Source organism: Astatotilapia calliptera, chromosome 20 (assembly GCF_964374335.1).
Source record: "Astatotilapia calliptera chromosome 20, fAstCal68.1, whole genome shotgun sequence".
In the NCBI taxonomy this organism is placed as follows: domain Eukaryota; kingdom Metazoa; phylum Chordata; class Actinopteri; order Cichliformes; family Cichlidae; genus Astatotilapia; species Astatotilapia calliptera.
Window position 1 is genome coordinate 2,058,575 of NC_137441.1, and position 25,820 is coordinate 2,084,394.

General features: G+C 43.1%; 1 protein-coding gene across 3 annotated transcripts; it reads right to left on the reverse strand.

The window, feature by feature from the left end:
• Positions 1-285: 285 nt before the first annotated feature.
• LOC113012899 (protein NDRG3-like) lies at positions 286-23,939 on the reverse strand. Of its 3 annotated transcripts, XR_013904137.1 has the most exons (18): positions 23,782-23,939; positions 17,355-17,426; positions 17,115-17,147; positions 11,613-11,718; positions 11,396-11,516; positions 8,678-8,740; positions 8,525-8,585; positions 8,326-8,412; positions 7,454-7,510; positions 7,265-7,368; positions 6,550-6,615; positions 6,414-6,465; positions 6,286-6,333; positions 4,459-4,494; positions 4,210-4,261; positions 3,230-3,268; positions 2,479-3,112; positions 2,174-2,304 (listed from the first exon to the last, which is right to left on the reverse strand). XR_013904137.1 is itself a non-coding variant. In XM_080295036.1 (17 exons), the coding sequence occupies exons 3-17, from the start codon at positions 17,144-17,146 to the stop codon at positions 2,144-2,146; spliced, it is 1,101 nt and encodes a 366-aa protein (XP_080151162.1). In that variant the 5' UTR covers position 17,147; positions 17,355-17,426; positions 23,782-23,910; the 3' UTR covers positions 286-2,143. The 3 variants fall into 3 exon arrangements, 2 of the variants coding, with proteins under 2 accessions (XP_080151162.1, XP_026009112.1); XM_080295036.1 differs by lacking the exons at positions 2,479-3,112; positions 3,230-3,268 and adding an exon at positions 13,719-13,773 and having other exon boundaries at positions 286-2,304; positions 23,782-23,910; XM_026153327.2 differs by lacking the exons at positions 2,479-3,112; positions 3,230-3,268 and having other exon boundaries at positions 286-2,304.
• Positions 23,940-25,820: the final 1,881 nt, after the last annotated feature.

The window sequence follows — 25,820 nt, forward strand, 5'->3', positions numbered from 1 at the left end:
ACTTATTTGAACCTGTAGGGTCTACCTTACAATATAAAGCACCTTGAGGTGACTGTTGTGATTTGGTGCTGTTAAATAAAACGTGATTGAACCACAGAGGACATAGAAAGCCCACAAAAGACCCCTACTTGAATCAGAATCTCGCTGTGGGACTATTCTGGACCACGTCCCACTATGGACGTGCCACTCAGCTTCATTGAACAGCTGATTTATTTCCAGTAGAATCTGAATGTGAGTATTTTTAGCCACTAAAGAAAAGCTGAGACGCTCGGCCTCGACCGTGTCTCTGGATAACGAGTTTTATTTCATTACAAACCGTGTTTACATCGTGGAACATCCAGTGAATCAAACTTCTCTGTAACAGAACCGCTACCAAAGCTTCAGTAGAAATTTCCAAAGTAATAATACACAAATGAGTAATAAATACAACAAGGACAGAACCACAGTCAGAATATAGAGAAGAAAGGAAGTGAACAGTTTATGGGTCGACCCTGCTGTCCCCGCCAAACCTGAATGTTTCATAAGAGTCGACATGAAAAGCTGCTGACAAACACTGGCGTTCGTTTCCTGCTGAATCGTCCAGCAGGGGGCAGCAACACCATGACCAAGGTCACCCTTTGGCCTCGGCTGTATTTTCCATCACGTTCCAAGAAAATGTTCCTTGAAAGCTGCAGGACAGTTCCAAGAAAGCCAAACAGCCTGCTGTCAACTGTAGTAGAAAAGCAGCTTCTCAGTGGGTGAAAAAACCCTGGTTCATTCTGTTTCTTTTACACATCAGCTGTTTGTTTCCAGTAGAAACGCCTTCTGCCAAGTGTGACACTTTTATTATGCAGTGAGAAAACTGACAGCAGCTCCCATCTCATGTCTACAACATCTACGTACTGCAGAGATCTCAGCCAATGCTGAAACAAGGCTGAGCTGTACTATCACGTAATACCACTTTGATCCACTAGATGGAGCCGTGAATCAGCGTTAACATCTGTACAGTAGTGTTTCTTTCACAGTCATCACAGCTTTCTGGTAAAACATCGCCACCTTGTGGTGAAAGTTTTCATTAACATTTTTTCCCAAAAAACAATTCCTACAAATAACCAGAATCCAAGAAATGCTCCAAGATTTCTGCAGCAACTACGACCACCTCCAGCGCCCCCTGCTGCCAGCTTCAGCCTAGAGAATCCTCATCTGAGGTTTGGTTTGTTTCAGATGGAGAGCAGCAGGTTTACAGCTGAACAACATCTCATTACTCACTACACTGACACCACGGCACAGTTTGCATGCCAACACTCTACAAGGAGCATGCTGTGGACGGGCCGAATGAACCGAGCTTCAGAGACGGGAAAGCGAGGAGACTGTGGAGGTAACAGGCAGACTTCAGGATGTTTCGCTAAATTATCTGGAAAAAAATCTCTAAGTTGTTTTTACACTTGAAGCTCAGGCAAAACAAATTGTACGGCCACAGAAAATCCCGTTTAAACATCAGCAAAACAGCATCGGACGAAACCAGCTCAAAGTTCAGTCCCACTGACCTTCATGTTTTAATGTGTTTACTGAGCTGTACGAGGACCCGGCTTCATGGTGCACGCTCACAAACACCGAGGGAACCATTTAGGGAACCGCAGCTCGCGATGCCGTTTTTTGTCGTTAAACCAGGTCAAACTCGCGTCACAGATCTTCTGTCAGTGCGATTACAAAAATACATCTGGGTCGGAAGCACATCCACTTTGTAATGGGCACCAAAGAAGGGTTCATTTAAGAAACGAGCTTCATATCAACCAACACCACCAGCAAAGATAAACAAAATATTGATTATATAAGAGTAATGACTAAAAGAAGAAATCAGGAGTGAGAAAGGAGCAGTGAAGGAACACAACAGCTGTGTATACATACAAACCGACTGACCTGTGTGCAGTAACGCCTACAGAGCGCAGGAAAAAGGAGCCAACATGGCGGCAGCTAACACCGAAATGTTTATGACATCATTCAACGAACCCTAAACTCACAGGGAACAAATTTAGAGAACAGGCAGCTGGAAGTGAAGCTTTTGAGGGCTTTCTATTTTCAGGAAAAACATTTACAACTAAAAGAAAGGAAGGATCTGATTGGACGAGAGAACTGCAGGTACACAGAGGAAACGGGAACAGTCCTATGCAGTCATTTCAACGGTGTGTACTGCAGTGTTGTCAGGCTCGGCGCAGTTGGCGCCCTCGTTGGTGGTGCTGCGGCTCCGGACGCCGTCTGTGGAGCCCACGCTGGAGGCCGAGTGAGTCCTGGAGCGAACCAGCCGGGTCATCCCCGCCGTGGGCACTGAGGGGGCGACACAGATGAAAACGCGTTAGTGACAGAGTAACAGAGGGCGGAGCCAGCGAATGTATGAGCGGAGGCTGATTTGAATCGTCCGCGGTGAGCCGAGCCGCTGGATTCAAATCTGATGACAGTCTGTTCACACTGAAGCTTTGTCCTGTCATGCGTGACGCTCACTTTACACACAGACGAAGAGAAGCCGCTGTAACACTCAGGCCTTCTGCACAACAGGAAGTCCACGTGTTCTGCTTTCACCCCACTGCTCTCATTGTCCGGACGGATGACTACTTTTCAGGAGGACACGACTCGAAGCTAATGGTCCAGTGTGTGGGCTCCCTCTGCACGCTCCCTCATCTAAACACAAGCCCCGCGAATGGTTCAGGTGCAGACTATCACCTGCAACACATCCTGACCAACTCTCCAGCCCTCTGTTCATGTGAGAAAACTCACTTCGACTTAAGCGAACACAGATCCATCTGACTGAGTCATGATTGTCCTGCTCTGTCTCTTCTCTGAGTGTCCCGGTGTTATGATTAAACTGTGTTAAAAGTGACACTTTCAGAGGTACTTCGTTTTGTGCAGCATGTTTCTGAAGTGCTGAGGTTTGTACAGCAGTGGAAACAAAGCAGAAGAGTTCACAGGAAGTGTTGGATTCCTGCGGTGGGACAGGTGTGTTCTCGGCCTCATAGCTTTCTCATGTCACAGTGTTTTCAGCCTTTCAGACACGAGCAGCAGCTCAGAGTCGAGCCCGAGAGCCGACAGTGTGAACAGAGAGATGTGCTGGCATGCAGCGCAGCCTGCTGGTCGCTCACTGCAAAGGAAGAAAAACGTCAGCGTGATCAGCTGATCGACAGCATGCACACACATATGAGGGGGAGGACGATGGAGAGGACGAGAGGGGTTCAGATTCTGGTTGGAATCCTGATACCTGATTGGCTGCTGATGTGGTGTAAAGCAACATGAGGGACTGGAGGAAAAGAACAACAGAGAGAAACAGGAACAGAGAGGAAGGAGGGCAGGGTGAGAAACCAACATGCTGTAGTTTAATATCACACACACACACACACACACACACACACACACACACACACACACACACACACACACACACACACACACACACACCAGGTGTGTGTGTTTACAACAAATCCTAAGGCAGGTCATGCTGTGCAAACTGTTACTTACACAGAAAATCTAGTGAAGCTGAGCTACAGACGGACAAACAGACAAAGACACGAGTGTGAGGGCACCACACGCTGCGTTAGTCCTGCAGGAGGAAATGTCTACAAACGTAACGCACAACCACTGTGGGCGTGTGCAGCTAGCCAAGACCTGTAAACGTGCTGCCATCAAATTGATGGTGAAGAGGAATGTGGTGCTGCTACGGCTGCCAGCAGACTGCTGAGGTCGCCCGTAGTTTGTCTGCAAACACTCGCTCACTGCTCTCTAAGTAGTAATGAAAGTGAAAAACACAAACTGGAAACGGCTCACTTTCAAAGTAAAAGTTGTGCCCCAGCAAAACAGCTAATATGTTTCAATGTGTACCTTTACTTTAAAAGCAAGCATTCTGCATTACTGGTGATGTCACTTTTTCCTGCGTGTCTGAACTGCTTTACAGACGCGTCGGCGTCTTCCATATAAACTACAGGCGACTGTGGCCATGTGACCAAAGTGATCACAAAGAGATTTTTGGTACAGCACCGTCGTTGTGACCAGTTTCACCCGGCGACAGCCAGCAACTGCAGGAACCACTGGCCAGCTGCTCGTAGAATTCATATGTTTTTACACTGAATACAGTGCACAACTCTCGGGTAATGTGCAAACCATAAACCAAAGCTGAGATCATACTTAACAAACTGTTAGACGCTTTTCATTTAGTATTAAGGGGAGTCATGAAATGGTACTCACTGTAACCCATCCCCTGCACAAAGTACTTGAAGGCCTCGGCTAGTTTTCCAGGCTGGTGAAAAACAAAACACAAATTTCCTCAATTTGACACAATTACTAACAACTACAAACATTAAAGTTGTATTAAGTTTCAAAACTTCAAATATGAAGGACAAATCCTGGTCCTAATCTTTATTACAACAGGATTATTTTCTTATTATTACAACATGGTGGAGGAGAAGGAACAAGCAGGGAGTTGCTGAGGCTCACCTGAACCACCTGAGGAAGTCCTCCACAGTCTGCCATCTAGTGGAGACACAAAAAAACATCATGGGGATAAAACAGCGACCCTTTAAACCAGGGGTCTCAAACTCCAGTCCTCGAGGGCCGCTGTCCTGAAACCTTTCCATGTGTCCCTGTTGCAACACACCTGAATACAATTAGTAGCTCATTAGCAAGAGTATAGAACTTGACTGCATGCTGAGGTGGCAACCCCTAACATTCATTCACTCATGAGCTGCTGTAACATGAATCAAATGACTGAATTGCCTCCTCAGCATGCAGTCAAGTTCTATACTCTTGCTAATGACATACTAATTGTAGTCAGGTGTGTTGCAACAGGGACACATGGAAAGGTTTCAGGACAGCGGCCCTCGAGGACTGGAGTTTGAGACCCCTGCTTTAAACGCTACGATGACCAAAACTAACAAGCGCATTAAAGTCTAGGTTTGTAAGGCTACGTTCACACTGCAGGTCTTAATGCTCAATTCCGATTTTTTGATCAAATCCGATTTTTTTGTGTGCTCGTTCACACTACAAATAAAATGCGACAGCAAACGCGCTCTAGTGTGAACTCTCAAAGCGGCCGCATGTGCAAAAGAAGACGTCACACACAACGCGCTCTGTTTAGACCCAGAGCAAACAGTATGTTTGACTGATGGCCCTTAATATAAAGACTTCGGACTTCATGTTTCCCAATTTTTGCTTTAAGTTATTTTGTTATTTACATAATAATGTAAATAACCTAATAATGATCCTTATTGCTGTTTTAGAGGAGCGCTGCTTCAAAGGATAGCTGCAGATTTCTGTCAGAATCTGCAGGTTATGCAGTACAAATAAAATGTTCACGTTTCTCCAACGTTGTCTTCCCAGCACTTTCACCAGATGGCCAGGAAGCGTTCACGATGTCTTCTCGGGCGCTTCTCTGGCGCTGATAATTAGCATCTGTCTTGTGTCAGTGACGTAAAAGACGGATTTAAGGCGACTTGACCGTTCACACAGCAGTCGCTTTCTAAAACATCGGATATGTATCGGATTCAGGACCACATACGAAAGTGACCCAGATCGGATTTGAAAATATCGGATTTGTGCCGTTCACACTGTCATAGTATGATCGGATATGGGTCGCATAGGGTCAAAAGAAATCGGATTTGATGCGCTTTCGCCTGCAGTGTGAACGCAGCCTTAGACATACAGAGACTCTTTTAAACAGTCTGAACAAGTCTGAGAAATATTTATTAAGCAGATTAATTTTTGGATATTCAGATCACATTTCAATAATCCCTCATCAGTGGTGGTGGAGTATGATGGGAAGAAAGATTAAATTAACCCCCATGAAAATCCCACTTTCACGATAAATTCATAGAAACAAAGACAAACAATTAAAAGTTAAATTCTAAACTCAGAAAGTCAAACCGTGTCATCCGCCCACCCAGCGGGGTGAGCGGATGACCTTTTAGCCTTTTACAGCTGAAGGACAAAAATTAAAAATCCAGATCTGTGGAGGGTGGGAGTTTTAAAGGGTGCAGGGTATTTATTATGATATATGAGACTCTATTAGAAACATAAATACTGTGCAGCCTAACATAACAGTACTGATATGGTTAGCTGTGCAGTTCAGACCATCCAAGATGTTTGTGTTTCAGCTGCAGTGAGTGAAATTCGGGTGTTTTTATGGGTCCCTTACTTGGTATGTGTACGCTGATACATGTGTTGCATCCACATAGTTTACGACTGCAGCTAATCCAACTAACTAGCCCCCCCACCCCAGGTGACATCATCAGGTTTCATAAATAAAATGATGAGTAGAGACGGTACCTTGAGCAATGTGGTCTTGGTGGGATTCATTCTGGAGTTACACTCCACCTGCAGAGCGCACAGACAGTGTTCACTAGAATGTGACATCATTTACTGGCTGTTGTCATGGAAACAGGGCAGCCACTCACCACGACATCAACGGCAGGCGACGAGTCCCCGACGACCAGCAGAGTGGGACACCTGAGAAACGAGCACGCCGAATAACGGAACGAGTCACATGACCGTCAGACATGTTGAACAAGGTGAAAGAAGACGAAGACATACCTGACGGTGGTGGCTGTGTTCTCATTCAGACCAGAGACAGGACGCTCCATCTGCAGCTCGGCGCGACTAACACACACACACACACACACACACACACACACACAGTAAGGCAGTGAAGTGGACACAGTGAGCTGCAGCATCAGTGAGTCTGGGATTTTCTTTCTTTGTAAGGAGCTCGGATCAGATCGAAGCAACGATAAAACCAATGAAAATCTGAAGCTTTCTGAAGGGTCCTTCAGCCTGTTAGCACTCTGCACTGAAACTTGATGTGAATAATGATTTGCTCACACCTATGATGTGAGGATGTCTGTTCTGCCACCTGAGCTGTCAAAACACATGTGTCTTCTTCCTAAAGATCAGCACAGCTCTTATTTCCAGCTCCCGTCCGCTGTCACTGATGATGATTACAGGGGCTTGAAAGCAAAGCTGTCAGTGTGCGCTCTGTAGCCTGCTCTCTGTTAAACACTGTTTCTCAGATAATTACGGAGCATTTTGTTGCCCTGAAAGATGCAATTAGTCCAAACAACCTCAGTGTTTGGGTCAGGGTGCTTCTGAAAAATGAAGCATCACTTTAGCTTCAGATCGAGCTCTGAAGCAGGAAACATCCAGGTTTCCACCACATAAACCGACAGCTGTGGAGGACGATTTGAAGCGAGGATTAATCGCATTTATAAATTGCATTTATTCATCACATCCACAGTGTTCAGTGTCCTACCTGCTGTAGCTGTTGTAGAACATGGCCAGGTTGTCCTGTGGTATATCCTGAGAGATGTGGAGTCGATACGTCTGGATTATTTCCTTGTTCTCTGTTAACTCGTCCTAAACACACACACACAGGTTTCAGTGGTGGTTAACCACAGCTTAGAGTCATACAGAACGAGCCTGCAGTGCCTGCTGTCCTCACAGTGCTGAAGTGATGCCCCATGATGATGTCCACCAGGTTGCTTGTCCAGCCGCTCAGCTGCAGGAGACAAAAGACGAACAGACAAACTGATTCTTGGTGTTCGGCTGACAGTTTAAATGATGCTGTCTCTGTTCACACGCAGTGACTAACTGTAAGGACAGTTGAACTCTGGAGCTTGCAGACAGACCTGAGCTCGTTCAGAGCTCGCCTGCAGATGTGTCTTTCTGCTCCGTATTCTCACTCACTCGACCCGCTCTCTGCGGTTTAGATGAGGATGCTGCCTGAGCACAGCTGAACCTCTCACTGTGCATCCATCGAATAATTACCGCTCGGACATCACACAGACTTTTTGTGGCAAAAAAAAAACAAAAAACACCTTAATAATAATTTTCTCAAAACTGAGCATGGTGACAGTTTTCTGTGCATCCTCTTGGTAAATATTATATGGCACGTGCCACTTTAGCTGCTTCAGCCTGCTTTCAGTTGCTGCTGGCTCTGCAAGCCACTCTGCAAGCCACTTCCACTGCAGCTTCTCGATTTCATGCTTTGCATCCTCTCACTTTTTTCTGTGTGGGTCTTAGTACTGCACTCTCTTCCTTTTGGCTTTACATGCATGCACATGGAAAAGTGGTGGTGAGAACATTTCTTTCAAACCATTACCGATAAGAAAGTATCTGAAGTTGACTTTTAGTTCAATACAATTAACAAACTTCCTCTTTGTTTACTTTCTTCTTTTTCAAAAGATGCAAACTTAAAAAAAACAAATCATACGTATTCATTTTATCCTGGCTCCACATTTCTCCACCTGCAGATGTTTAAGGACAGCTGGAGTCGGTATCCAGAGTTTGTGTGTGTGTGCGTGCGTGTGTTACCTTGGAGGCAGCCCAGTCGATCCAACCCTTGGCACACGGGTCAACGTTAATCAGAACTAAACCCTCCACCAAACTGGGCTCATTCAGCTGAAACATGACAACAACCGTCATCAGTTACATCATCTTCATCATCATCATCATCAAGACTGAAAACCAGCGACCCTCCTGTCCCTCCTGTCCCGTCCTGTTTGCTACTTACTGCCAGTTTGGTGAGGACGTATGCTCCGGCTCCAACGCCAATACCAATCACGCTCTTTATGCTGATGATGTCACACAGATACACATTAGGGTACGCTGTCTGTCTGAAAATTACCCATCATGCACTTGACTGAACAGAAGACGGCAGACTTACTGAAGCTGGGTCATGACAGATGGCAGCATCTCAGCCAGCTCATCCATGCTGGGATACTGGTACCTACACACACAGTCATGTTTACATCACTTCAGAGGACATCACACCCACTTGGGGACGGAGTAACTCACATCTGACACACAGATGTGTGTCAGATAGTGTGTCAGTGTCAGATAGTCTTCGTTTGTGTAGAACAGAACTTTTGAGAGACGGGGAACCTCGGGGAGAAGCTTGTAAAGAAGACAGCACTGCCACTGACTTCTATAAATAACTGACGCCTGGAGAATAGTTGAGTGGGTTATTATTTTGTCAAGACAGAGACCATCGTAGGCGGTCTGTGTGTCATTTTACTTCCAAAAGATGGAAGGTTGTCTTCAGGTTGTTTTGTTGCTTTAATTAATTTATTATCAGCAACAATATAAAATTATGCACAAAAGGAATTACTAATGTAAAAAAAACAACTTGGTTTTGTTTATATATGTTTATATATAAACAAAACTCCAAAACACATTTCTAGCTTTAACTGAACTTCAAAGCAGAGCTACTAGATCACTTAAATTACACAACTGAAAGCATGTGTGTATTGTTTGTGTATTTATACACAAGCACTCATATTTATTCAAATAATTTTAAAAAAGTTCATTTACCTGTTACTACCACACAACAAATCTGGTCGTTGGTACTTCTTGGCTTGTGTAGCCACCAGGTAACAAAAGCTCAACACTGCCCCCTAGCATCCTGGAGCACTTCTGTTGTGTTTTGTATGTAGGGGCCACCGTAAATATACTTTTATTTATTCGAATAAATCATATAATACAAAAACCAACTATTTACATTTTAACTTTTGACTATTTAAATTTTCAGCTTTTTCCTTTTACAAATTTAAAGTGAAACAACACAAAACACTGCAAACCACAACACAATTAAATATAAATTAAAATATGAAAACAAAAAGAAGATGCACATTCTCTGTCATATGGACCTGCATGAATAAACTTTCTGAATCCTTTATCATCCACAGCTGTAAATAGTTGTGGATGATTACCATACCTTTCTAATGTGACGTTGTTGTCCATGGCTCTCTCTCTCTCTCCCTCCCGCTCTGTTCCTGTGCTACTGAGTGTAACTACCGCCCCTCCCCCCTCTGCCCAGCGCAAAGCACAAGGCTCACGTGCGGAGTGAAGCGGAAAAAAGTGAGAGAGAGAGAGAGGAAAAAAACAAACCACGGCTCCCAATAAGGAGCCGGCTTGCGTCGTTCACTTTGAAGATCTGGCTCCAAGAGCAGTGTCGTTCGCGACCGACACATCACTAACCAACATTTTAAGCGCTGTTAGAAAATCATCTTTCTTTGTTAGATTTAGTCTGCTGCTGTTTACTTTGTAGGTCATTATTTGTTGTCACTACTACTATACCGGTTTGGATGAATTATTATAAATTATTTTCAACATTTTCTTTGTGTAATGTAAACCCACTACATAATATAAAGTCATTTTTATTGCCTGAAAACAAGAGAAAACAAAGTTCTTGCTGAAATAAAGAACTGGCATTCATCACAGGCCACATTAACCCTTCCACACAGTCAGTCCTGCAGCACTTTGTTCTACAGCTTTTCCCCATCATGCACACACTGATGGATGCATCAGGAACGTGGCTCAGCATCCTGCCCCATCCAAACCTGCTTTAACTGCAACCAGTGGACAGTTAAAGCAGTGCAGCGATCATAATATCCAGTGCTGTGAAAATCATTCTTATCAGATGTAATCGTATTCATAACAACAAACTGCTTCTGCTGTCACAGCCGCTGTGGGTCGATTGTCCGAGCTGTGTTTCCACACACCAGCAGAAGCTGCTACTGCACAGCTGAAGGTGGGAACAATCACCGTCTGACACCGTCTGTCTCTCTGCTTTATTATTTACAAATCTGAGTGGAAAATTAGAAGATTGTGAAGAAGCATAATCTACACAATAGCTCTGCATAGATTTAGGGTCCAGTGTTAACGTGACACTTACTAATGTAACCGACCACTGTAACTGTGTGTAAAGGAAGAGTGTTCTTCCTAAGCTGGTGCAGGTTTCTCTGACAGCTCCTGTTTCTGCTAACAAGTCAAAATGCTGCAAATATCAGGACACTTCAGGTTAAATACGGGTTTTTAAAAAAAGCAGCAAGCATTCCTGAAGTATGTTGTTGCAACATTATAACTGTTTTTATTAAATATAGTCTTTTTCTATTCTTTGCAGAATCTATTTTTGCATAAGTCTTTGAGGTTTAGACTAAGATTTGAACTCCAGAAGGTTTTATTGCACAGTAACGACATAAAACTTCAACTTAACTTAATATCTCTGATATTCTGGATTCAAACAAATCTGATGCATTTTCTGATTTCAAAATAAAAATCAAGTCAATGACTAACGTCAGCTCTGACACTAAACAGAGTCCTCACAATCCTCCGAGGTAGTTTTCTTGATTTAAAAACACAGCCTCACAGAAACACAGCAGCTGTTCAATGGGGACAGTTTTGTGTTAACAGCAGATCAGCCACAAGAAAACACTGGTGAGTGTTACACCATGGAAAACGGCACCTGTGTGTGTGTGTTAATACCCAACAGAGCATGCTGAGTGTGTGTGTGTGTGTGTGTGTGTGTGTGTGTGTGTGTGTGTGTGTGTGTGTGTGTGTGTGTGTGTGTGTGTGTGTGTGTGTGTGTGCGTGTGTGTTTTACCCTGTAGGGAATATAGGAGCGTTCTCCTGCTGTCCCGGAGCATCAACATGCAAAACTGAGAAGTGCTGCGTCACTTCCTGCATGTCTTCAAAGTTAAAGAGGCTGTTGAAACATGACTTATCTACACACACACACACACACACAAAGAAAACAATGTGTTGTGTTTTTGTTGTCACATAATTCGTTGCTTCATTAACCGTGTCCGTGTTTTACTCACGGTTGAGTCCGATGTCGTGGTAGGTGAGGATCGTGGGCCGGTTGCCTTTAGCGGCCCCCCTCATGGTGACGTGCAGCACGCCGTGGGCCGTCTCCACATCGTGCTCCTGAGCAGCATCGCGAACAACACACAAACCCCGCCCTGTCAGCACCGACAACAAACATGCACTGCAGCACGGAAGGGGGGGGCTCTAATATCTGGAGTCATTTTAAAACAGTAAACAAGTGTCAGCAGCTCTGAACAGATCATTCATGTTCATGTGATCAGGAACCACGCCACACGAACGCGTGGCGACTCTCAGCCTGTCACAGGCTGTGTAGGAAATCATCCACATTCATCTGGTAACAGATGGAAACACAGGCAGGCGCACAGACCTGTGAATGGATTCATGGGTGCTGTAATCTCATTACTGACTCATGGAACCACCTGACAGATCCCATTAATGGATCTCAAGTTCATACTTACTCACATGCACACACAGTTTTACATGTTTGGATCTGCGGCACAGTGAGAGCATTCGTATGCTTTTACTCAAAGCACAGAGTCAGCGGACACACAGAAGAGCACCTCACTAAGTAAATATACTATAAACGTGCTAATAAACAACATCATGTGACACGTGACTACGCCATTTTCACACCTGCACTGCATTAACCTCAGCGGCTCTGTAACACCAGGTCTTCAGTTCTATTTTAAAAAGTCTGCATGAACAAAATGATCAATTTTTAATTTCAGTTACAATTTTGGGTTCCAATTAATATTAGAACAAGAACAGAAGTTTGTTTCAGCACATTTTTCTTTTACTTTTTCCAGAAAAGTCCAAACTCTCCCCCCTCCAGGCTGTGGAATAACTGCTTCAGTACACACAGATTTACTTATTTAGCTTTTCCAGTTCAACTGTAATTAAAGTTCAAGCAAATCCACTTAATTAAAACACAGATTTCTATTTTGATGTACTCTCAATTTTTTCCAGTCTTTGAGAAACCTCGTTAAATAATCGTGATCACTGGCAAGTCCATAGTACGTGGACTTCTGTACAAATGATTTAAGGTACTATCAGTATCAATTCAGAATCGTGTCTAAAGCAGGTCGTTTCCTGCTGCGTGCTTCATGTGAGAGAGGAAAACTGTGGAAAAGATCCCAGGACGACTCTTCTGAAACTTCCTGTGTGAAACCAGGCTGAGTACAAGCCCGTGTGTGAGGTTCAGTGCACGTAAACACGAGGATGCTTGAAAAGTCAGTTTCTTTGATGAGTCTCATTTCTACAAGTGAGCACAGCAACAAGACACGTGCGTCAACGTGAGGACTGGAAATAAATTAGGCTGATGATGTGAATCTGAGGACTCGCTTCATGCAGACCTTTATTCAGGAGTGCGGTCAGACGGGCTCAGGACCTGTGATGTGGAAAACAAGTGGAGGGATTCACCTTTGTATGAAAGTGTGAGAGCTTTTCTCTGGATTGGTGAGTCAAACTGTGATACTTCCTCTAGCAGAAGTTTGTAGGATGAAAGTCTGCAGGCAGCAGAGTGAAGCTCCAAGCATGTTTAAAACAAAGTGCTTTAGCTAAAGTGTTACAGCTGTTCCTGACTTTGGGGAAACAGTGTATCTTAAAAGAATAAGAAAACACATTATGAAGCCTCTATACTGAACTGAACTCAAAAATTAGTTTTCACAGTTTTCCAATGCAACGGCTGAGTCTCTGCTTTGACAGCACGCTTTATTCAAGTGGACCTCACACGGTTCTGAGGTCCACTTCGGCGACCTCTGAACCGTCTGAGGCAGGAAGTGAATTCCCTGCAATCAGAAATAGTGGTCTCAATGCTGTTACTCATGCAGTACCATCAGAGCAGTGACAGTGAGCCCAAACACGCAGCCACAGTCATGAAGAACAGTCCTCAGACACGATAGCGCTGTACATAGACGGACGTGTTGTAAGTAACATTTTAACGGATTAATATCACAGCATGGAAAAGCAGCCAACTCCTCTCCAGCTAACTCGAGGCAACTAAAAGCAGAGAGCAAGCTACGAAGCAAACTGGCTCAGCAGCTGTAAGGTATCAGCTGGTGAAGCATGACTCCAGAGGAGCTAATGAGCAGCTGACTCACCACCCCAACTTCTAAAGAACAGAAGATCTGGTGCAGATCCAGAGAGTCAGACATCCTGACAGAGGACAGGAGGAAGAGAAAAGGTTTCAGAAAGATGGAGGTCAGCCGTGCTGACGTCCTTCAGCCTTCTGCTGAGTGAACACAGAGACGGGAAGCGGGGGTGGTATGATTGGATCAAGAGACATAATCCATGTGGTCATTGGCCGAGAAGTGGAAGGTCTTAAAGTCTAAACAGTCGAACCTGCCCTCTCTCTATCTGCAGTCCCCTTCAGCTTAAGGTACTTTATTTCTACCTGCAGGAGGTTTGATGAGAGCTCCCTCCACTCATACAAACCACACAGACGACACAGGCGTACTGCAGGTGCAGCTGCCAGTAGAGCAGGGCGATATGGCCAAAAATATTTATCACGATATATATTTGAAAATTTGCGATAACGATATAACCGACGATATAATTGATGCGAGACAAAATACAACTCCACAACATTACTAGCGCAAAAAGACAACCTTCCATTTATTTTCACTTAAACAAGAAGCTGGTTTTTATGTACATTAAAGCTTTATAAAAATGTAACAGTGCAAATGCAAATTCCTTGCTGAAAGTTTAACCAAAAGGCATTTCCAGTAGAAATGGGCTGACATATCCTGAGCATAACCATGTATAATATCCACTGAAGTTAAAAAGAGGTGCTTTGCAACATTAAACTGCAGTGTGCAGTACGTATTTTTCGGACCATAAGGTGCACGGGATTATAAGGCACATTAAGCGAAACAAAGCAGTCAGATAAATCAAACTTTATTAAACTCATTCTTCTTGCTTCCTCCACTTCTGTACCATTGATTCATTAATGTTGAATTCTCTGGCAGCTGCTCTATTCCCATGTTGTTGCAGTATATTAATGACTAACCTCGTATTGTGGATGGATTATCTCAGTTGTTCTCCTGACTGAAGATTGGTCCTTTTACAGCATCCTGCCATGCGATTGCATTTGTCTCTAACCATGAAGAACCTTCACGTTAACTTTTATAAGTGGAAAAGTGTTAGTGTTCGTCCTCCAGCTTCACTGTTTATGTTATGCTAACATAGCTGTGTCGCTAGCGATCACGTAGCACATCATTATAAACCAGCTAGCCCAACTTCAGTAACCCTACAAACGTCACTGCTGTTTAGTTTCCTGTCTTCATTTATGTTGGAAGTGATAGCAGAGCTGTACGTTTGATTTTTTTCAGAAATCTCTCCGTCAGAACATGCTATATCATGCTTAGGTAACTAGCGAAACTAGCGAGCTAACTTCCGCTAGCTTCCTGCTAACTTCTAACTCCGTTAAATGTAATAACTTTTGTTTTCATGGATGCCTGGAAGTTAAACTTTATAGTTACACCTGGTAAAGCAGCAATGCTGATCGTTTTATTAAAGATGAAAGAATTTAGACAGTTTTTAACTCTAAGTGACGCTGCAGTGTTGTTTGACCTGAAGCTGTGGAGTTTAGGACCCAGATTACTCCCAGATTTAAGAGCATCTTAGTCCGACAAATACGACAATAACGACGGCCGCTTGCATGTTCTGCAAAAAAATGTGCTTTGTCGTGTATCTGACGGACAAACACCAAACCAGTTCCACATCACTGAAGTTGCACCATTTTTACAAACCAATTCTGGTTCATCTGTTTCACTCAACAATCGGCCATGTGCGTATGAAAACAAAGGCACTGCGCATGCGCGTTTTACTCCCATTCTATCGCGATATTTCATTTTCCTATCGTTGCCTAACATTATACCGGTATTACCGTGAACGGTATAATATGGCCCAGCCCTAGCTGCCAGCTCAACAGGTGGATTTAACACCATTACCCAGAAATCAGTGGATTTATCCACCTGGCTGTTTTTAAGAAAAGCTCAGATCACTAGAAAAGAAGCAGACTCACAGCTGCACACTCTGAGTGAACCACCTGAGACGTTTGTGGAACTTTTTAATTAAACTTCATCTCCTGCTCTTGAAACTGACTAATTTAAAAGTCTGCTGAGAATTTACTGTCCTGATTAATCTTCAGTCCTCTAACAGAACACACAGACACCTGAGTCTGGACCTGTGGACCGTGCTGTTGTGCTGATTTGGGAAGTTCTAGGATTTTTTTCTCCAGATGTTGTGGAGCACTATCTAGCAGGTATCTGTGTGACGCAGCTGTCCAGTTTATGGGTGCAGGCTGATATCCGAGCTAGCTAGAATTAGCTAATAACTTAGCACTGTGCCCACTTGACTAATTCTGATCTACAGCAAAAATACCCAGTCTGTAACCAGTGGGTGATATGAAATACACTGAATGTCATCTACTGTATTATTGGCGTTTTTATTTTTGTTTTAAATTGTGAGGAAAATGTCGATTTCCCTGACACGAACACAGCTGGGGAACAAACAGTCCGAGCAGCAGCTCACTGCTCTACATTTACCCCGTCGCTGATGCAGACTGACCTGCTGTGACGTTAATATGACGGGTCCAGAGGATCGATCCATGTGCAGTCCTGCTGACTTCAGCCTCACAGTTCTCCTCAAATATGACAGACTGGGACACTTTCCATCCATACAGTTAAACTCTGCTTGTTTGTCTTTTTTTGGACCAGCCTTTGTTTTTATTACAAGGCAGGAAGAATGCATAGTGTATTATCACATCAGCTGACATCATGCATGTCATCTCAGGATCGGTCCAAGCAGGTTTAGAAGACCCTAAACTCACACTGAGGTTGGACCAGAGGGCCACAGCTAAATCAGCTGAGAGAGTCCAAAAACTGAACAGCCCCTTTCACAGTCAAACCTTCAGATTAAAACACAAGAACTAGATCAAAGTGAGGGGGAAATAAACACTCCAAAATGAAGAAAACCTCCAGTTCTGGACAGTTAGAGTGCTGAAATAGCCCAAACACATACCACAGCTGGGTGCTGATACAAAAACAGGCTGCTCTGTAAATGCTTCCACCCCCTCTGCTTCCACGCATGTAAAGGTGAACAACAGTTCAATAAAACATGTGCCTCCATCAGCGCCGCTTCTAATAATAGCTAATATTGAACGTGACTGATCAGTGTGGACTTGTTTCCTCCTAAATCGATTCTGCTCAACAACACACAGCAGCCATCAAACAGCAAACACTGTTTGATGGGCCTGTAATTACACAAGGATGAAGTATCTCTGAGGTTTTATCCACTTCTCTCACACAGAGTCACTTTCATTCTCAGCTACAGGTTATCAAATAAACTTGTACTGTTCACTCTAAGAATTTTAAAGAAGACCCTGCTGGGGTCATTACTAAGAACTCTCACGGTTGGTGGCCGTGTTACATCTCAGAAACAGTTAAATGTTGTCCATGAATACAATATGAACAGAATTTCTGCTGATGACTCACCTGACAATCGAAATCCTGGAGATTCCTCCCATTCTGAAGAGACAGAGACAAAATTGTCACTTTTTATGTCAATCGCAGTTTCCAGGAACTGAACACAAAGACGACTGTACCTCTGTATTTTATAATTCATTTGACAGAAAATCATTTTCCTCAGAAGTAGCTTAATAAAAGTTTACAGTTTACTTCATCCAACTCCTGGACTCCAGGTCTGAGGGCACCCTGTAAGCCCCGCCCCCTCACCTGTCCTGTCAGCAGTGGTTTGATCTCAGTGAGCTGGACATCATGTAGCTCCTCCATCATAGGACAATCCACCTGTTAAAGCACACAAACAGGAAGAGGAACAGTTTGTTTTACTTGCAGTTGTCGAGACTTCTAATAAATACATATATAAATAAAAACAACGTTCCTGTTTGTTTTTGGGGGGGGTGGTCAGAAGCATAAGAGGAAGCAAAAGTAAGTAAATAAAAAACAGCTGACACTGTTTCACATCCACAACAATTTAACTTTTAAACAAACAAACATTAAGAACAAACTGTGTAGGAAGTAAAACTTGACTCATTTTACTACAGTTTATTAGCCTTTAAAACAACGAGTTCACCAAAACTAAGCCTTCTGATTCCTGTGCTGCAGGAAGGAAACCACACAGCCTCAGACCTGAAGCTGCTGGGCGTATGTGGCACATCAAGATGCTAATGTTTAATCCAATTTTATCCATGCATGTGTCTTAAAGCCCCTCAGGCCTGAACATGGCAGCTCTGTAGTTTACCTGTAACCCTTCAGGCCAACTTTACCAGCACAAAAACGTGAAACTTTCATATCCAGCTTTGAAAGTAGACTCAAAGAAACAGCCCGCTGTGCCAAAGCCTTGACCCCTTTGTTCTTTGTCGGCAGCTTCTCTTTACACTGACTGGAGACGTACCCAGTTTCTCAACTAGCTTGGAAATTCTCTTCAGCATCAACTTTCATTTTTGCTGCACTTTCTGTTGGCTGCGCCCGTCTCTTTAGTTTGCCCTGCGTGGACTGCAGCACTACAGCTACAACTCCACTAAGAAACTTCGGACACGCATGTTTTTAAGATAAAGATTTGCTAAGAGCTGAATTTGGTTTCAGTTGGTACATGTGAGCTAAATGAGCACATAAAATGTTAGAACAGACTCACAAAGAATTTAAAGAGTTTCAAAGTTTTAATTCAATGGATTTTATAAATGAGTGCTGGCATTAAAGTTTATGATCCAGCAGCTGTGAAGATCTCACAGGTGTGACTGTCACAAGTATTTAACGATGACAGTTTTCTTCCTGAAGGTTTCCTTTAATACAGACAATTTCATTTTTGTGAATGTGTTTCCATGACGTGTGTGAGTGTGGAACAGATATGTTTCATCATGTAATAAAACAGTTGTGAGAACATTGTTTTCTTCTTTTTTGATGTCTTATTCATGACACAATTATCTAATTTATTTTCAAATTAACTTGGTTAATTTCAATGGAATTAAAAATAACATTTTCATGACTATTTTAAAAACAATATTATAAATGAAATACCTAATACCATGATGCATGAGAGTGGAGGTGGAGCTCTATCAGTGGAAGAAACACTTCCTCACCCATCTAAGTGAGCTCCTCAGTCCCAGCCAACAGCAGTACAGTTGTCCACTAACCAACAATGGGCCGTGAGCTCATACAAACTAATATAGCGTACACGGTTATGTACCAAAATCAACACTGCAAATTAGGGCTGGGCCATATTATACCGTTCACGGTAATACCGGTACAATGTTAGGCAACGATAAGAAAATAAAATATCGCGATAGAATATGGGTAAAACTTGCATGTGCAGTGTCTTTGTCTTCATACGCACGTGGCCGAAAAGCATGGCGGCGACGGAGAATGAGGGACAGCGGATCGTTGAGTGAAACCGATGAACCAGAATTGTTTGTAAAAATGCTGCAACTTCAGTGATGTGGAACTGGTTTGGTGTTTGTCCGTCAGATACACAAGAAAGCACTTTTTTTTGTAGAACATGCAAGCGGCCGTCGTTATTGCCGTATTTGTCGGACTAAGGCGCTCGTAAATCTGGGAGTAATCTGGGTCCAAAACGCCGTCCACTTCAGGTCCCAAAGTCAAATGATCACTGCAGCATCACTGAGCGTTAAAAACTGTCTAAATTCTTTCATCTTTAATAAAAGGATCAGCATTTCTGCTTTGCCAGCCAGGTGTAACTATGAAGTTTAGCATCCAGGCATCCATCAAAACAAAATTTATTACATTTAACGGAGTTAGAAGTTAGCACGAAACTAGCGGAAGTTAGCTCGCTAGTTTCGCTATTTACCTAAGCATGATATTGCATGTTCTGACTGAGAGATTTCTGAAAAAATTCAAACGTACAGCTCTGCTCCTCTCTCTGACTTCCAACATAAATGAAGACAGAAAACTAAACAGCAGTGACGTTTGTAGGGTTACTGAAGTTGGACTAGCTGGTATATAATGTGCTGTAAACGGACCAAACTTCAGTCAGGAGAACAACTGAGATAATCTATCCACAATACGAGGTTAATCATTAATATACTGCAACAACATGGGAATAGAGCAGCTGTGATAGAATACAGCATTAATGAATCAATGGTACAGAAGTGGAGGAAGCAAGAAGAATGAGTTGAGTAAAGTTTGATTTATCTGACTGCTTTGTTTTGCTTAATGTGTCTTATAATCCCGAGCACCTTATAGTCCGAAAAATACATATTTGACTTTTTTATTTGGCACACTGCACTTAATGTAGCAAAGCACCTCTTTTTAACTTTAGTGGATACTATACATGGTGAACTCAGGATATGCCAGCCTATTTCTACTGGAAATGCCTTGCTTTTCAGCAAGGAATTTGCATTTGCACTGTTACATTTTTATATAGCTTTAATGCACATAAAAAACAGCTGCTTGTTTAAATGAAAATAAATGGAAGGGGTTTTTTGCGCTAGTAAAGTCGTGGAGTTGTATCTTGTCTCGCATAAATTATATCGTCAGTTATATCGTTTCAAATATATATCGTGATAAATATTTTTGGCCATATCGCCCTGCTCTACCGCAAATCACATATTGGGTAAACCAAACAACCAAATTAGAGGAGAGCAGAACACAGAAATCATCAGGCTGGGACTCGTCAGTCAATTTAACACCTGCAAGCCAGTGTGCAGGTGTTAAACCAACACAGAGGAACGTTGGTTTAAACAGAGAATCAAGGATGACGCTTACGTGAAAAGGAAAAAGAAACATCTCTGAAATGAGGAGGAGGTCTTAGAGTACATCTTTCACCATCTTAGCAATGTAGGATTGCATATTAACAATCCTACATTGCTAGTAAATAATGCTAGTTCCAGTAACCACACAACTGCACCGTTTGTTGGGGAAACCTGCAGTCGGCTCAGAGTGCAGAGGTCACCCGGACAAGCGACGAAACACCCCTCCCACCCAAAATCACACATCCAGATGAATGGAATCGACTTTCACTAATACCAGAAAATGTCATGGTGTGAATTAATTTGATTTCCATTGGACCGACATTCTATCCTTCCATCCATCCGTGGATGGATGAACCCAGTCTCTGTGCCTCTGTCACAGTCTACCTGTGGGACAATTCACCCTGTGTAATCCAACTGTGTGACTCTAATGGAAACAGTGATCTCTGGCTGGAAGTAAGCCATCCTCCTGTGTGTGTGTGTGTGTGTGTGTGTGTGTGTGTGTGTGTGTGTGTGTGTGTGTGTGTGGGCAGACAGCTTGGGTAACAGTGTTTCAGCAGAGTGGTTTGGATGGATGTTGAGCTTCCTGTGGGCACTTTGGCTCCAACCCAAACACACAATCGGCGTGCGAGTCAGATGGAGCTCAAACTGAAAACAAAACGAGCTCAATCCCAAACCCAAACATGAACGGTACAGAAATTAAACTGATCTTTTTTACAATTAGATTTTACTCTTATTATGCGGCACTGAGGTGAAACAGATTTATGCGTCTTCTAAAAGAAAATGTCTTCTCAGGACCGGGGATCAGAGACCAGGGAGGATGACTGTTTCTATGCAGTAGTTGAGGCTCCTTTTGAACATTTGCAGCAACCTGATATGAGACACGCGGCGAATCCAAAAACTACACCTCAACTTAGACATGCTGCAGTTTTTATTTTAACTACCATTCTGAGGAAAAATATAGACATTACCTATTATATCAAAGTTATATCAAAGTCCAACAAGAGCTTGAATTCAGTGCAAAATTAAAATTCAAAATTAGTGTAAAAATCCATCTGATTTCAACATGATTTATTTCAAATGTGGCTCATCACAGCACGCTTTTAGAGCTCATCTGGCTGAGAATGATGGGCCTCGCGTATAAAAGCCACTATGTGATGAGCTGGGAGTGAGAATCTGGGTTTGTGTCCACCCCAGGCTCTTTGCTGCATCCACAGTCTGCAACAAAACCGATGACCTGATGGTCCAGGCCCAATAAAGCTGACTGGCCAGCCATTGGTCTGTTCCTGCCACTGATGCTGTTTCCAATCAGCAAACAGACTGGTACAACCCTGACTAACCAACAGTTTTTCTTTCCCGATGGTATCTCAGTGTTGTATTAAGGCAGCGTGTGAGGCAACTGAAACACAGAGGCTGTTATTAGTGGTGTGGTAAACACAAGTGAAGGTGTCTGTGGTGACGGTTTCATTCATGTGTCTAAAAATGGAGTGCAGACTTTAAAATGTGTTTCGCAGCACACCTGTGACTAAAACAGCAGCACAGATGGTGCTGTGGTAGTTTATGGTGAGCTGATGCCTCTTCTCTCACAGCAAGTGGCAACGAGGCGGAGCCACGACCGAGGCGGCGAGCCCAGGTGGAGTGAAAGAAAAGGACTCAAAGCAACAGCAGCACCACTCATCACTGTGATTAAAAGCTCAGTGGGGGAAAAGCCATTAAGAGTCCTTTAATAAACCGTGTGATCAACTGAAATATGAAGAAGTGACTTTTCGAGCCGCTCCTGTCTACCACAGGTTTGTTTAACACAGAAACAAAGAACAGGTTAAATAAGTTTATGCTAAACTTTGCTATCCTCTCAGTTTCTAGCAGCGATGCCTGCAGCATGAGAGCGAGGCTGAGCATTGCCGCTCCTACATTAAAGCTCAAGGTACCAGCAGTACAGTAAAAATTTGTGTTTCATTTATTCGCAGCTTCAGTTTTTATTTCTCTTATTATTATTTTTTACATGTTTCTGTGATATAGTGACTGTAGAGGCTTATATCAGCTTCTGGAGATTCATCCCTGCCTCCCAGTCTGTGGGCTTCTGCTTGTCCACCTGCTTTATAAGGACTGACCAACGAAATAGGTTCTAAAAGACCAATTCAAAATTCCCAATGACCCAAGAGATATATGGTGATCTTATTATTATATTATTACTATTATTAGACTGTGAAACTGAGAAGGAAGCTGTGCTGTGAGCCTAACACAGGAGTCCTTAAAGTCATCATATATTTGCTCTTTTAGTGCCTTTGTGTGTGTTTCTGTAGCTCTTCATCTACAGATTCATACATGGTCTCATCCTACACCATAGGTGTCAAACTCTGGCCCACGGGCCAGATTTGGCCCGCAGCCTAATTACATTTGGCCCGCGAAGCCATACCAAATTATTATTAGAGCTGGCCTGCTGGTATTATACAGCTAATATATATATCGTTTAGTATTAAGCTTTGCTTGTTCCATAATCAGTTTTTCAGCAAAACTTGTCTGAGTCCAAAAGAAAAGATTCATTCTTAAATCTGGAGGAAGATTTTTTTCCTCCATAAATATTAATGTTAGCCCGCGACCTTGTTCCAGTTTTGAATTTTGGCCCACTGTGTATTTGAGTTTGACACCCCTGTCCTACACATTAATATTTATCGGTGATTCTTGCAGGGTTTATGAAAATGCTGTTGAAACACATTTAATGGCCATAAATCTCAGGAACCCGCACAGACATTTGTTATGTCAGATAACACAGACCCTCTGCCTTAACTGTATATAGAACAGCCCCATTTAAGCCAGGAACCTCAATAAAGAAATCAATAAAATTGATTGATTATGCCCAGACTATAAACAAATGGAATGAACTGCAGCTTTATATCAGAAGGGGCTGAAAACGAGCTGATAAAAATCAAAGGTAAATGATCAGGACGTGCGGCACTAGCAAAAGTGAGGAGACTGACATCATGAGCGGATTTATTTAATCCCAGCTCTATAAACAAGCCTCATCACGACGTTCTTGTAAACGCCTCAAACAGCTACGCACCTGCCGACATCCATCCGACTAATTAACGTGTAACAACAATAGATGCGAGGCTGGGCTGAACGGGATGTACCGAGGCTGTCCGCCCACACGCCCACACACACAGTGGCAGGAGTTATACTGTGGAGGATCTTTAACGTTTAACGTTAATGAGCGCGGATGCTAAGCCGCAGACCGACCGTTGCTACGTTACCGACACACACCTGTTACCAAACACACCGCCGCCATGTAAGCTAGTTCTCCGAGCTAATAACCTCCACCACTAACTAGTAAGAGTTAACACTGAAACTAACCCGCTCATTTACCCGTTAACTGGTTAATTATCCTGAAGAGCAGTCATTAGTTCGTGCCGAGCCGAGTCGGACCAGACGCTACTCACCGTGTATTGTTAACGCCGGAATCTGCTCAGGTTACCGGTTTAATCCAGCAGCCTGTGACCGTTTCAACGTCAAAGACAGCCGTTAAGATCGACGTGGTCGCGAGGATCCTCTCTCACTGACTGAGCTCGCAACCAGCAGCACGCGGACAGTCCGGGGCGGAGCTACGTCAGCGTAAACAACAGGTCACGAGATCAGCCGCCATATTCTCAACAGGTGTCAAAATTTTCCACGAGCACCAGAAGCTTTGTTTCTGATATAAGATAAGATAAGATAACCTTTATTAGTCCCACACGTGGGAAATTTGTTTTGTCACAGCAGGAAGTGGACAGTGCAAAAGTTATGACGCAAAAATTAGAATACAATAAGAATAAATACAGTACACAGCTGTACAGAATAGAATAAAATAATATACTATATACAGTAGAATAAAATAAAATAAAAATATACAATAAGATAAAAATAGAATACGAATGCTATATACTATATACAACTGAGTAAAAATACAACGATGCCAGAAAAGATTATTGCACTTAGTGTTATTGCACATGTATGGATGTGTGTGCTTGATCAGTTAAAGTCTTTATTATGGAGTCTGACAGCAGTGGGGAGGAAAGACCTGCGAAATCTCTCCGTCCCACACCGTGGGTGCCGCAGTCTCCCACTGAAGGAGCTGCTCAGTGCTGTCACAGTCTGCTGCATGGGATGGGAGATGTTGTCCATCAGGGATGACAGCTTAGCCGCCATTCTCCTGTCACTCACCACCTCCACTGGGTCCAGAGGGCATCCTAGAACAGAGCTGGCCCTTCGGATCACCCTGTTCAGTCTCTTCCTGTCCCCAGCAGAGATGCTGCCGCCCCAGCAGACCACGCCATAAAAGATAGCAGAAGCCACAACAGAGTCATAGAAGGTCTTCAGGAGTGGGCCCTCCACTCCAAACGACCTGAGTCTCCGCAGCAGGTACAACCTGCTCTGCCCTTTCCTGTAGAGGGCGTCTGAGTTATGAGTCCAGTCCAGTCTGTTGTTCAGATGAACACCAAGGTACCTGTAGCTGTCCACAGCCTCAATGTCCATACCCTGGATGTTCAGTGGTTGCAGTGGAGAATGCTTGTGCCTGCGGAAGTCTACCACCAGTTCCTTGGTTTTACTGGCGTTGATCTGGAGGTAGTTCAGCTGGCACCAGTCCACAAAGTCTATATATATATATATATATATATATATATATATATATATATATATATATTTTTTTTTTTTTTTTTTTTTTTTTTTTTTTACTGCTAAACTTTATTTGTAGTTTTTAATTTGATTAAATTAGCAAATTAGCCAGAGGTCCCTTTACTACGGTTCGGAGCCGCGGACCTTCAGTAACAGTAATAAATCACACGGCAATAGTACATTCATGTAGTTGTAAAAGCATGGTAATATATTAAGTAATCCAAAGTATTCAGAATACGTTACTCTCGTTTAGTAACGTAACGGAATACGTTACAAAATACATTTTGGGGCATGTAGTCTGTAATCTGTAGTGGAATACATTTTAAAAGTAACCTTCCCAACACTGAGTCATGTTGCATGATTTAATTTGATCTGAGCTTTAGCTGTGGCCTCGCATTTGACTCCAGAGTACTTTGGTATAGAAAACAGTTCATGGTCAATAACTGCAAGGTGCCCAAATCACCAACCCTCAGCCTCCGTGCATACAGTTGGTGTGAAGTGTTTGTACTGATGTGTTTGCTTTACTCCAAGTGTTGTTCTGTGCATTATATATGCAAACATCTGCATTTAGCTCTCATCTGTCTGAAGGACATTGTTCCAGAAGTCTTGTGGTTTGTTAAGATGCAGTAAATCTAAGCTGTGCTGCCATGTTCTTTTTAGAGAGACGAGACTTTCTTCTGCAAATCTGCTCAATAAACTGTACTTGTTTAACATTCAGTCTTTCAATGGTCCTGTCCTGATCTTAAACATTTAAATGCGGCCTGGGATCTTTTACATTTCTCTGAGCATTGTATAGTCTGACCTTGAGGGGAATTTGCTGGAACAT